The sequence below is a fragment of the Jaculus jaculus genome, chromosome 14, assembly GCF_020740685.1.
Source record: "Jaculus jaculus isolate mJacJac1 chromosome 14, mJacJac1.mat.Y.cur, whole genome shotgun sequence".
In the NCBI taxonomy this organism is placed as follows: domain Eukaryota; kingdom Metazoa; phylum Chordata; class Mammalia; order Rodentia; family Dipodidae; genus Jaculus; species Jaculus jaculus.
This window is the reverse complement of record NC_059115.1, coordinates 21,824,793-21,838,676: the sequence shown is the minus strand read 5'-3', so window position 1 is coordinate 21,838,676 and position 13,884 is coordinate 21,824,793. Positions and strand designations below refer to the sequence as shown.

General features: G+C 47.3%; 1 protein-coding gene across 1 annotated transcript; it reads left to right on the top strand.

Moving 5' to 3' along the window:
• Positions 1-799: 799 nt before the first annotated feature.
• Positions 800-2,315, top strand: Fgf21 (fibroblast growth factor 21). Its single transcript, XM_004672264.2, has 3 exons — positions 800-1,034; positions 1,271-1,374; positions 2,025-2,315. The coding sequence occupies exons 1-3, from the start codon at positions 800-802 to the stop codon at positions 2,313-2,315; spliced, it is 630 nt and encodes a 209-aa protein (XP_004672321.2).
• Positions 2,316-13,884: the final 11,569 nt, after the last annotated feature.

Genomic DNA, 13,884 nt, shown 5'->3' with positions numbered 1-13,884 from the left:
GAGGGGAGGGAAGGAGGAAGGAAGGAAGGAGGGAGGGGCGGGGGAAAGAAAAAAAGTTACCAGGCATGGTGGCTGATACCTGTAATCCCACTATGAATTTGAGAATAGTTTGGACTATAGAATGAGATCCTGTCTCAAAAAAAGAGAGATGAGCGAGCGAGAGAGAGAAATTCTAACACAACACATTTCTTAAAGAAAATCTACATCAACTACATCCACTAGGAAGGTCATTTTTGCAGAATCCCTCCCTTTCTTCCCTTAGACACAGTGATCCAGACCCCAGCCTCCTCCCTCAGATCTCAGGGGGTCAACATCTTCTCCCTCAAACTCAGAAGTCCAGACTTCATCTTCCTCCCTCAGACCCAGAAGTTCAGGCCCCAGCTTCCTCCCTCAGACCTAGGGGGTCAACACCTCATCTTCCTCCCTCAGACTCAGAAGTTCACACCCCAGCTTCCTCCCTGAGACCAGGGAGTCGAGACCCCAGCTGGAAGGACCCCCATTGCATCATCCGTCCACCTGCCCTGGCCACGGTGGAATTCAGGACTCTGCCAACTGTGTCAAATATCACGCGTCAGGAGTGGGAAGGGCACATGGGCGGGTCTGTCTGGGTATAAATTCTGGGACTTCTGCATCCACAGGAAGAGTCTTCGTGTCCTTTCAGCTGGGGATCCACACATCAAGGGACACCCCATTCTTGTCCCATGACCCTTAAGCTGTCCTAGTGCACCAGCGGGTGAGAAGCAGCTTCCAGACTAGACTCAGACACTCTCCAGGATCTCTCCTGAGGATGGAACCTTTGATGGACTGGAAGAAGGTCAAGGCTGGTCTCCTGGGACTGTGGGTCCCTTGGATGGCTGTCATTGTGCTGAGAGCCTGCCAGGCACACCCCATCCCAGACTCCAGCCCCCTCCTCCAATTTGGGGGTCAAGTCCGACAGCGACACCTCTACACAGACGATGTTCAGGACACTGAAGCCCACTTGGAGATCAAAGCTGATGGCACTGTGGCAGGCACCATGCACCGCAGCCCGGAAAGTGAGCGTGGGGTGGGCTCATGTGAATGTGAAGGAAGGGGGCTGAGATCTGGGGGCCAGGGAGGAGGCTGGGATCAGGACTTCTGGGTCTTCAAGAGGAGGTTGAGGTCTGGATCCCTGAGCCTGAGGGAGGAGAGCTGAAAGTGGGTTTCTGCATCAGATGGAAGAGGACAGGGGTCTAGACTCTGGGTCAGGGGTGGGGATGGAATTCGAATGTCTTCATCCACCTGTTCCCAGGTCTCCTTGAGCTCAAAGCCTTGAAGCCAGGCATCATTCAAATCTTAGGTGTCAAGACGTCTAGGTTCCTTTGTCAAAGGCCTGATGGGACTCTGTACGGATCGGTGAGTGTCTTGTCATCTCTCTTTCACTAATCCCTTCTTGGAGGTCCCTTGCTCACAATCCAGGCTGTATCTTGCACATTTTACCCAGGCCAAAGTAGTCCTGTGAGCTCTGCCTTGGCAGCCCTGTCCCAACCCTGGCAAGTTGGCATGATTATTTTCAGTGTTTGCCAAAGGTGGAAACTGAGGCGCAGGCAGCTCACCATTGACCTTGATGTGTATGAAGTGCAGATTTGTCTGAGAGGCCAAATGTCATGATTGTAATCCCTGCACCTGACTACATGGGCTCCCACAGGCTCAGTTCACCTTGAGCGTGGGAATTCTGGGTACCAACGGCCCATTACTGACCATGACTGCAAGGGGGTCAGGCTACCAGCCTGGTCAGAAAGAGCACTGAGGGAGGAGAGCAAACCTGGACCCCTGGGTCTGAAGGAGTAGGCTGGGGCCTGGACCCTTATGTCTGAAAGAGGAGGGACAAGGTCTGGCACCTAGGTCTGAGGCAGAAGATAAGACTTGAGCCCATATCTCAGAGGGAAAGGTTGTGACTAAACCCTTAGGCTTGAGATAGGAGGATCATGACCTGTACCCCTGGGTCTAAGGAAGGCAAGTAGAGAGGAGTCTTGGGTCTCTAGCCCCTGTTCTCTGTCCTTCAGCTCCACTTCAACGCCCAGGCCTGCAGCTTCCGGGAACTACTGCTTGAAGACGGATATAACATTTACCAGTCCGAAGCCCTGGGTCTCCCCCTGCGTCTGCCCCTGCGAGACCCGTCGTCCCGGGATCCAGCATCCTGGAGACCAGTACGCTTCCTGCCTCTGCCTGGCCTGCCTCCAGCTCCCCCGGAACCGCCGGGGTTCCTGGCTCCTGAGCCCCCTGATGTGGCTTCCTCGGACCCTTTGAGCATGGTGGGGCCTTTGCATGGCAGAAGCCCCAGTTACTCTTCCTGAAGCCATGGGATGTTCAATTTTTGGGTTTCCTTTTATTTATTCTGGGTATTTATTTTTATTTATTTATTTTTAGTTTTCTTACTAGGGGTAATAAAGAATCTGAGAGAAGAAGCAGAATGGGCGTTTCTTGTATCTTCCTGATGCTGAGACCTGGCTCCATAGTCCTAGGGTCCCACCTTCCACAATGCCCCACGTTTATGCTGTGCCAAGGTACCTCAGGGTCCCTACCTCAGCCTTCTGAATGTTGGCATTATAAATGTGAGCTACTATGCCGCCTGGCCTTTTTCTCTTTTTAAGTTGTTCCAAAGCAGGGTCTCATTCTAGCCCAGGTTGACCTGGAACTCGCTCTGTAGCCCCAAGGCTGGCCTCAAATTGAGGATAATCCTCCCAAGTGCTGGGACAAAGAGTTGTGCCATACCCTGATAAGACTTGTTATTTATCTTTATGGTGCTTCTGTGTTAGCATTGTGGAACTGTTTATCAAAGCAATCTCCATGAGCGGGAATCTAGGCTGTCTTCTGCCTTAGGTGGACCAGAGGGATAGCTGGTTGGTAGGGGCTGTCTCAGGAAAAGCTAGCCCTGGCACCAACTTCTGGGCACTGAACTTGACCAATCACAGTGTTTAAATCCTATGAAAGACCTCCTTCCCAGGGGCGTCCTGACTGTGGAAAAACAGGTCTCTAGGGAACTAGGCAAGAGATAAGTCAGATCGTCTTTTTTGTTTGTTTGTTTGTTTTTGTTTTTTGATTTTTTTGAGGTAGGGTCTCACTCTAGCTCAGGCTGACCTGGAATTCACTATGGAGTCTCAGGGTGGCCTTGAACTCACAGTGATCTTCCTACCTCTGCCTCCCGAGTACTGGGATTAAAGGCGTGCCCCACCACGCCTGGCTAGTCAGATCCTCTTTGATTTCTAGCCTTTTCTGCCCGTTTTTATCTTCAGGGGTCCAGTCACTTTAACTGTACCCTCTCTCTCCCTCTCCCCCCTCTCAGTTTTTTGAGGTGAGTCTTACTCTAGCCCAGGGTAACCTGGAATTCACTGTGTAGTCTCAGGGTGGCCTTGAACTCATGGTGATCTTCCAGCCTCTGCCTCCCAAGTGCTGAGAAACCAGTCTACAAAGGATGGGCTCCCAGGGATAACACAAGAGAGAACCAGGCTGAAATCAATTTAATAATTTCATGTAAGGCCTGGAGAGATGGCTCAATGCTTAAGGCACTCTCCTGCAAAGCCTGATGACCAGGGTTTGATTCCCCTGTACCCACATAAAGCTGGATGCAGAGTGGTGTATGTATCTGGAGTTCATTTGCAGGAGCCAGAGGCCCTCAAGTGCCCATTCTCTCTCTCTCTCTCTCTCTCTCTCTCTCTCTCTCTCTCTCTTCTATTATTACTCTGTTTGAAAATAAGTAAGTAAATATATTTTTTTAATTCATGTTAGATTGCAATGTAGAGATAGTCCAGACTCCAGGGTCAGCTATGGTGTGGGAGACCCCTATCTCTGCTTGGCTAGCTGAAACCACTGGATCTGCAGAAATTGGTAGAGCTGGTCTGCCCTTGGCTTGCTCAGGGCGGCTGCTCTCCAAACGTGACCCCACCAGCAGTAGCCATGCGACCTGAAAACATGTTAGACACACATGCTGCGGACCCCAGACCACAGGATGCAGAATTCTGGGAGTTAGTGAACTCAGAGGCAGAATGTGACCAGTGATGAGGAGGGCAGGTGAGACAGGGAGTCTTGGTTTCTGGAAGCTGCTACCTGGGAATTGCAAGCAGAGATCTGTTCTCTCCTGCTTCTAAAGGCTGGAATCCCACAATCAAGGTGTCTGCCTGGCTGGGTGTCCCAAGGCTTCTTCCTCATCTCTCGGGGCATTTGGAGGCAGCCAGCAAGCTGAGGCAGCCCTGGGCCTGTAAATACTTCACTCTCCTCTCAGCCTGCCTCTGTGTGGAAGAGCTGGTCCTGCGAGAGGGTGTGCACGTGTGCATACATGTACCAATTTCACTCTTTGTTGTTGTTGTTGTTGTTGTTTTGTTTTTCAAGGCAGGGTTTTACTCTAGCCCAGGCTGATCTGGAATTCACTCTGTAGTCTCAGGATGGCCTTGAACTCACAGCGATCCTCCTACCTCTGCCTCTCTAGTGCTGGGATTAAAGCATGTGCCACCACGCCCAGCTTCCCCATTTTTTTTTTTTTAATTCCTCTGAGGTAGGGTGTCCCAGACTGATCTGGAACTCACTCTGTTGTCCCAGGCTGGCTTCAAACTCATATGATCCTTCTATATATGTCTTGTGAGTACTGGGATTAAAGGCAAGCACTACCACCCCTGGCTCCTTTTTTCTTTTATTTATTGATAATTTTAAACATGTACGTAATGTATTTTGATTGCAACCACTTGTAATTGATTTATTTATTTATGAGAGAACATGTGCATGAGAGAGACAGAGTAGTCACGCCAGGGTCTCCTGCCATTGTGAATGAACTCCAGATGCATGTGCCACTTTGCGCATCTGGCTTTACATGAGTGCTGGGGAATCAAACCTGGGCTATCAGACTTTGCAAGCAAGTACTTGTACCTGCTGAGCCATCTCCTCAGCCCACTTTCCTTCTCTCTCTTAAAAAAACAAAGTTATTTATTTATTTATTTGAGAGAGAGAAATAGGCAGGAAGAGAGAGAGAATGGGTATGCCAGGGCCTCTAGCCACTGCTAATGAACTCTAGATGCATGTGCCATCTTGTGCATCTGGTCAAGGTGCTTGCCTGTGAAGCCTAAGGACCCATGTTCTACTCTGTAGATCCCACTTAAGCCAGACACACAAAGGTGAGGCAAGCACAGGTTTGTACATGCCCACTAGGAGGTACAAGTTTCTGGAGTTCAATTGCAATGGCTGAGGCCCTGGTATGCCAATTCTGCCTCCCATAGAGTTGCATGCAGCCAAGCTTTTTCCAGCTTTCTGTCAGCTGGTCTACACGGAGGACATTTTCAGCTCATAAAACACCTTTTTTTCTTTTGTTCTCAGTACTGGGTATGGAACTGTGAGCTTTGCACATTGTAGGCAGGCACTCTATAGCTGAGCCCACACCCCTATGAATCCTAGGCAAGAGCTCTGCAGCTGAGCCACGACTCCAGCCCCTCACTTGGATTCTAGGCAGGAGCTCTACCACTTAGCTACATCCTCAGACCTCATCATTTTTACTCTTTTTTTTTTTTTTTTTTTGGTTTTCCAAGGTAGGGTCTCACTGTAGCCCAGGCTGACTTGGAATTCACTGTGTAGTCTTTGGGTGGTCTTGAACTCTCCACAATCCTCCTCTCTCTGCCTCCTGAGTGCTGGCATTAAAGGCGTGCACCAGCATGCCTGGATCATTTTTACTTTCTATTTTGAGACAAGGTCTCACCAAATTGCCCAGTCTGGCCTTGATCTCACTCTGCAGCCAAAGCTGGCATTCAGTTTGTTGTTTGCTTTTTCAAGGCAGGGTCTCGCTCTAGCCCAAGCTGACCTGTAACTCACTCTGTAGTCCCAGGCTGGCCTCAGTCTCTCAGTGGTCCTCCTACCTTGGCCTCTCAAGTGCTGGGATTACAAGAGTGCATCAACATGCACCTTGGGCATCGAATTTTTGATCCCAAAGTGGGTGCAGTCAGGCCCGCCTCCACAATAAAAAGTCTTAACAGAGCTTATAAACCAATGTCATAAAATATAGGAGCGGGTCAGGCACGTGGTAAATGAGACCAAGGCACTGGGACACAAGAGTCCTCAGCCTGCCCAGCTCTTTCTATCGTAAAACGCCAAAGATAAAGGATTATGGTGACAATTTTTAAAGTTCTGATGTAGCACACATGAAATAAAATCTACCATATTGAGCACAAGTGAACAGTAGTGAATTCACTTTGTTGGGCAGTCCTACTTTTCTTTCTTTTTTTTTTAATAGTTTTTTTTTTAAATTTTTTATTTATTTATTTGAGAGCGACAGACACAGAGAGAAAGACAGATAGAGGGAGAGAGAGAGAATGGGCGCGCCAGGGCTTCCAGCCTCTGCAAACGAACTCCAGACGCGTGCGCCCCCTTGTGCATCTGGCTAACGTGGGACCTGGGGAACCGAGCCTCGAACCGGGGTCCTTAGGCTTCTCAGGCAAGCGCTTAACCGGTAAGCCATTTCTCCAGCCCTTAAAATATTTTTATTTATTTATTTGAGTGAGAGAGAGAGAGAGAGAGTGAGACACAGAAAGAGAAAGACACACAGAGAGAGAATGGGGCCGCCAAGGCCTCCAGCCACTGAAAACAAACTCCAGACACATGTGCCACCTTGCGCATCTGGCCTACGTGGGTACTGGGGAATTGAACTCCAGTTGCTAGGGTTTGCGTGCAAGTTGCTAAGCTAGCTCTCCAGCCCTGTTTCTTTGCTTTTGACACTGGGCCTTTTGTAGTCCAAGCTGGCCTTATACCCGCTGAGTAACCAAGGGTGACCTTGAATTTCTACTCCGTGTCTCCACCTCCCAGATGCTGGGACTATGGGCATGTACTACCAGGCCGAAGTTTCTGGGGTGCAGAGTATCTAGAGTTTTGTGCGTGGTCGGCTACCAACTAAGCAAACCCAACAGACTGGCCATTTCTTTCTTTCTTTCTTCCTTCTGGGGCCCTAGGTTTCACAGGCAAGCACCTTAACCACTAAGCCATCTCTCCAGCCCTATTTGTTTGTTTTTAAGACAGTCTCACTGTAACCCAGGAGAGCCCTGCAACTCCCTCTAACCTGCACTGGCTCTAATTTTTCTTAATTCTTTTAGCAAAACCTCTCCAGTACTGGGATTAAAGGCATGAACCACCATGCCAAACATCCCACTGTTATTTTTATTTTTTCTGAGGTAGGGTCCCTTCTTTTGCAGTGGCAAGTGACCATTGCATGGCTATATATATGTACACATGCAAGTTCCAAAAAAAATGTGGTTTTTTTTTTTTTTTTTAGGTAGGATCTCACTTTATCCCAAGCTGACCTTGAATTCACTCTGATCCCCCAGACTGGCCTCAAATTCAGGATGATCCTCCTACTTCTGACTCCCACTAAAGATGTTTTGCCTGGCTTTTCAAATAATAATTATTTTTCCTTTTTTGGGCTTTCGTGAGGTAGGCCAGGCTGACTTGGAATTCACCATGTAGTCTTAGGGTGGCCTTGAACTCATAGTGATCCTCCTACTTCTGCCTCCCAAGTGCTGGGATTAAAGGTGTGCACCACCATGCCTAGCTCTTTTTTTAATCTATTTATTTTTTGTTGTTGTTTATTTTTATTTATTTGAGAGTGACAGACAGACACAGAAAGAAAGAGGGAAAGAGAGAGAGAGAGAGGGAGGGAGAGAGAGAGAGAAAGAGGGCGAGAATGGGCACTCCAGGGCCTCCAGCCACAGCAAACGAACTCCAGATGCATGCTCCACCTTGTGCATCTGGTTTACGTGGGTCCTGGAGAGTTGAACTAGGAGCCTTTGGCTTTACAGGCAAATGCCTTAACCATTAAGCCATCTCTCCAGCCCACAAATACTTTTTTAAAAATAAATTTAATTTTTATTTATTTATTTAATTGAGAACAACAGACAGAGAGAAAGAATGAGCACACTAGGGCCTCCAGCCACTGCAAAGGAACTCCAAATACAGGAGCCACTTTGTGCATCTGGCTTACGTGGGTACTAGGGAAACGAGCCTTGAACCGGGGTCCTTGGGCTTCACGGGCAAGTGCTTAACCGCTACGCCATCTCTCCAGCCCCATAACTACATTTGTTTATAAACGAAAGAAGAAAAGAAAGGAAGGGATTGGAAAGATGGCTCAGCTTTTAAGGCACTGACGGCCTGAGTTCAATTCCCCAGTACTCATGTACAGCCAGATGCATAAGGTGGAGCATGCATCTGGAGTTTGTTTGCAGCAGCTGAAGGCTCTGGTGAACCCATGTTGTTTCTCTCTTCTCTTCATCTCTCTCTGCTTGCAAATAAATAAATGAAAATATTCAAATAAAAAAAGAAAAGAAAGAATGCAGGATATGGTGGTGCACACCTTTAATCCCACCACTCCGGAGGCAGAGGTAGGAGGCTTACCATGAATTTGAGGCCAGCCTGAGACTACATAGTGAATTCCAGGTCAGCCTGGACTAGAGTGAGACCCCACCTCTGGGAGTGAGGGGAAGGAAAGGAAAGGAAATGGAGGCTCTATCTAGACTACACCAACTTCTTACTCTCTTTCCTGGAATCTCTGGGCTTTTCTTAACACTATTTGTTGAAAACGCTGTGACAAAACTTTTAATGCCTGAGAAGCTTTTGTAGATGGAAAAGGAAAAACCCACAACTATTTGCTTTTTGTTAATGATCAATTACTCTTGAAACAATTAACTGTACTTTAAACATTCTGCCAAACTTCCATACCTAAAAATAGCAAGCCATGAATTTCACAATTTGTTATTTATTCAACATTTAAATATTGATTGAGAGTTTAATCAATGACCTTTTTACAAGTCTGCTATGAGTCCCCCTAAATGTCCTTTTTTGTTTTGTTTTGTTTTCAAGGTAGGGTCTCACTCAAGCCCAGGCTGGCCTAACTCACAGTTATCCTCCTATCTCAGCCTCCTGAGTGCTGGAATTAAAGGCGTGGGCCACCACCATATCCAGCTTGGTCTTTCTTCCTTTTTATTTTTTGTCTTTGTTTTTCAAGGTAAGGCCTCACTCTGCCCCAGGCTGACCTGGAATTCACTATGTAGTCTCAGAGTGGCCTCGAACTCATGGCAATCGTCCTACCTCTGCCTCCTAAGTGCTGGGATTAAAGGCATGCGTCACCATGCTTTTTTTTGTTAGTTTTTTTGTTGTTGTTGTTTTGTTTTTTAAGGTAGGATTTGACTCTACTCCACACTAACTTAGAATTCACTATGTAGTCTCAGATTGAGCTGGAACTCACAGGGATCTTCCTACCTTAGCCTCCTGCATGCTGGGACTAAAGGCATGCACCACCACACCTGGTAACCTTAATTTCTTTTTATTTATTTATTTATTTATTTATTTGAGAGCGACAGAGACAGAGAGAAAGACAGATAGAGGGAGAGAGAGAGAGAATGGGCGCGCCAGGGCTTCCAGCCTCTGCAAACGAACTCCAGACGCGTGCGCCCCCTTGTGCATCTGGCTAACGTGGGACCTGGGGAACCGAGCCTCGAACCGGGGTCCTTAGGCTTCACAGGCAAGCGCTGAACCGCTAAGCCATCTCTCCAGCCCAACCTTAATTTCTTGATCCTCCTGCCTTAGTCTTCAGAGTACTGCGACTTCAGGCATGCATCATCAAGGTTTGCTAAATCTTGAATAGAAGAATAATTGATAGGGTTAAAGAGATGGTTTAGCCTGCAAAGCCTAAGGACCCAGGATCAATTCTCCAGTACCCACGTAAAGCCAGATACACAAGGTGGCACCTGTATCTGGAGTTTGTGTGCAGTGGCTGAAGGCCCTGGTGTACCCATTCTCTCTCTCTCTCTCTCTCTCTTTCAGATAAGTAAATAAAATTTTTTTTAATTAAAAAAAAGAATAACTATGATAATGAGTCTGGGGAGATGACTCAGTGGTTAAATACGCTTGCTTGTAAAGCATTCCCAAGGTTCAATTCCCCAGCCGCTCACTTAGAGCCCGATGGGCCATCCTTTGCAATAGGAAGAGATTATGGCACGCACACACACACCCACGTGCGCACACACACACACACACACACACTAATTAATAAATAAAAAATAATGGTAGCCCAGTTGTGGTGGCACATGCTGGGATTAAAGCCTGAGCTAGAGTGAGACCTTACCTTAAAAAACTAAATAAATACATTTTTCAAAAAACCAATAATAATAATAATAACAACAACAATAATAATAATGGGCTAGAGAGATGGTTTAGCAATTAAGGTGCTTGTTGGCTAAACCAAAGAACCCCAGTTCAATTCCCCAGTACCCACATAAAGCCAGATATACAAGGTGGTACATGCATCTGAAGTTCGTTTACAATAGTTAGAGGCCCTGGTGCGCCCATTCTCTTTCTCTCTATCTGCCACTTTCTTTCTTTCACTTTCTCTCAAATAAGTAAATAAATATTTATTTATTTATTTTTGTTCATTTTTTATTTATTTATTTGAGAGTGACAGACACAGAGAGAAAGACAGAGGGAGAGAGAGAGAATGGGCGCGCCAGGGCTTCCAGCTCCTGCAAACAAACTCCAGATACGTGCGCCCCCTTGTGCATCTGGCTAACATGGGACCTGGGGAACCAAGCCTCGAACCGGGGTCCTTAGGCTTCATAGGCAAGCGCTTAACCGCTAAGCCATCTCTCCAGCCCTAAATATTTATTTTTAATATATATATTTTTTCTTTTTTTCAATTTATTTTTATTAGCAACTTCCATGATTATAAAAAATATCCCATGGTAATACCCTCCCTCCCCCACTTTATCCTTTGAAACTCCATTCTCCATCATATCCCCTCCCCATCTTAATCAGTCTCTCTTTTATTTTGATGTCATGATCTTTTCCTCCTGTTATGATGGTCTTGTGTAGATAGTGTCAGGCACTGTGAGGTTATGGATATCCAGACCAAATATATATATATATAATTTATTTGACAGAGAGAAAGAGGGAGAGAGAGAGAGCGAATGGATGAGCCAGGGCCTCCAGCTGCTGCAATTGAACTCCAGACATATGCGTCCCCTTGTGCATCTGGCTTACATGGGTCCTGGGAAATTGAACCTAGGTCCTTTGGCTTTGCAAGCAAGCATGTTAACTGCTAAGCCATCCCTCCAGCCCCATAAATAAATCTTTCAAATGTAAATAAAGGGGCTGGAGGAATAGCTTAGTGGTTAAGCACTTGCCTGTGAAGCCTAAGGATCCTGGTTCAAGGCTTAATTCCCTAGTACCCACATAAGCCAGATGTACAAGGTGGCACATTTGTCTGGAGTTTGTTTGCAGTGGCTAGAGGCCCTGATGTGCCCATTCTCTCTCCTTCTCTGCCTTCCCTGTCTCTTTCTCTCTCTGTCTGTTGCTCTCAAATGAATAAATTTAAAAAAAATTTAAACATATATATTTTTAAAAAGTAAATAAGGGCTGGAGGGATGGCTTAGTGATTAAGGCACTTGCCAGCCAAGCCAAAGTACCCAGGTTCAATTCTCTAGGACCCATGTAAGCCAGATCCACAAGGTGGTGTATGTGTTGCAGTGGCTGGAAAGGTGTTGGCAGGGAATTATGATCATGTTATATTGTTTATATTTATGTGTAGGTCCCTGGATCCTCAGCTGTGGGCAACCATGGAGAGCAGGGTCTTGAACAGCTGTGCACGATGTACATCCGGGAGAGGACCTCAGAGAGTAGTTCCGTGTATTCAACAGGGAAGTGGGTTTACAAGCAGTTGAGAGCGGGAAGAGGGTCCTAAGGGGATTGTAGGTTCAAAGGTTGCTAGCCAATGCCTAGGGACGATCATTCCAGCATGTAGGGAGAGAGTCAGGTGATCTACATAGTGGCGGGAAAGGGTCACAGGGGGATGGACTGTGTGAAGACTGCTGGATGATAAGGAGTTTCCTAGGCAACTGGCCAAAGGTCACAGGGCTATGGGCAAAGCCAAATTTCAGGTGTGCCAGGCTTGGAGAGGGAGTGGCCTCCTGTAGCCGGGGTCCTTGGCTGTGCCTGGCAGTTCAGGCCTGTCTCCTGAAGGCTCCAGCCTGTGCCTGGCAGTGACAGACATCTATGGAAGTTGTCAATTAGCAAGATCTGGTGGTATCAGGGTGACCTCACACACATGGCAATCCTCCTACCTCTGCTTCCTGAGTGCGGGGATTAAAGGCATGCGCCAACTCGTCCCGCTCTGTCTCTCTCTCTCTCTCTCTCTCTCTCTCTCTCTCTCTCTCTATTTTAAAATATCTTTATTTATGTATTTGACAGAGAAAGAAGGAGATTGAGAGAGAGAGAGAGAATGGGTGCCCCAGGGCTTCCAGCCACTGCAAACAAACTCTAGATGCGTGTGCCCCCTTGTGCATCTGGCTAATGTGGGTCCTGGGGAGTAGAACCTGGGTCCCTTGGCTTTGCAGGCAAATGCCTTAATGGCTAAGCCATCCTTCCAGCCCTCTCTTTATTTTAAATTGAAATTGTGTATGTGTGTGTGTGTGTGTGATTACTCACCCAATCGAGGACACACCTGTGCCACACTGAGAGTTTTGTCATGCTCCTGCCCATTGAGTAATTCAATGCAATTGTCCTGACTTATTTCAATACCATTGCCTGCTCAGCTCAGTGTGTCTTATCTTTATACTACAACAGGAAAAGCCTGTTCAAGAGCCTTAGCCTTGTAACAGGTGAGAAGATGAAATTATTAACTGGGTGTGGTGGCTCATGCCTGTAAGTCAAGCACTCTGGAGGCTGAGAAAGGAGGTTCATTAACAACCAGCTTGGGCTAAAGATTGAGACCTGTCTCTAAAAATGTGAGATCCAGGGCTGGGGAAATGGCTTAGCGCCATTAAGGCACTTGCCTGTGAAGCCTAAAAGACCCTGGTTCAATTCCCAAGGACCCACATAAGCCAGATGCACAAGGAGGCAAATATGTCTGGAGTTCGTTTCCCTTTCTCTCGGACTCTTCCTCTCTCTCTCTGAAATGAATAAATAAAATATTTTTTTTTAATGTGAGACTCAGCCAGGTGTGGTGGCCCACATATGTAAACCCAGCACTCAGGAGGCTGAGGCAGGAAGATTGCCCTGAGCTCTAGTCTTTGTACAAAGTGGACCTGCTATGGAATACTGAGGCGGTCTGAGTGAAGGTCAGAGGCCAGAATGAAAACCACCAGAATGAAAAACAGTTTTATCCACGCACCACCATGCCCAGCTAAAAATATTTAAATTTAAGATCATCTGAAGCTAGGTGTGGTGGCACATGCATTTAATTCCAGCACTTGGGAGGCACAGGTAGGAGGAGTGCCTTGTGTTTGAGGCCACCCTGAGACTACATAGTGAATCCCAAGCCAACCTGGGCTACAGTGAGATCCTACCTTGAAAAAAATGGGTGTGTGGGGGTGTTTCCGGCACATAGGCATAGGCTAGAGCCTTCAGGAGAGGGGCCTGAGCTTCTAGGCACAGCTAAGGACCCCCCAGGCTACAGAAAGCCACTCCCTGTCCAAGTCCAGCACACCTGAATTTAGGCTCTGCCATATCCCTGTGAACTTTGGCCAGTTGCCTAGGAAACTCCTTATCAGCCTTCACACAGCCCATCTTCCTAAGACCCTCCATCACCTGAGCCCCCCCCCCCCCGCCATTGCCTATGAGCTAGAATGAATGTCTCCATATGATAATTAGGCATCAGGAATGAACCTGGTAAATCCAATCCCCTTAGGACCCTTCCCCCCACCCTCAGATGCTTATAAACCCATTTCACTGACAATAAACTGAGGGAGCTGTTCAACTTTCTCCCGGGAGTGTTTCTGCCATCACGTGCTCACCCACCCCCAGGTTGCCTGGATGCCTTGGGTGGGGGTACTGGGGCTGGACCCTGGAGCAAGAATCCAGGAACCCACGGAGGGGGACTTTCAGTTAAGATGGCAACACAGGAACCACACC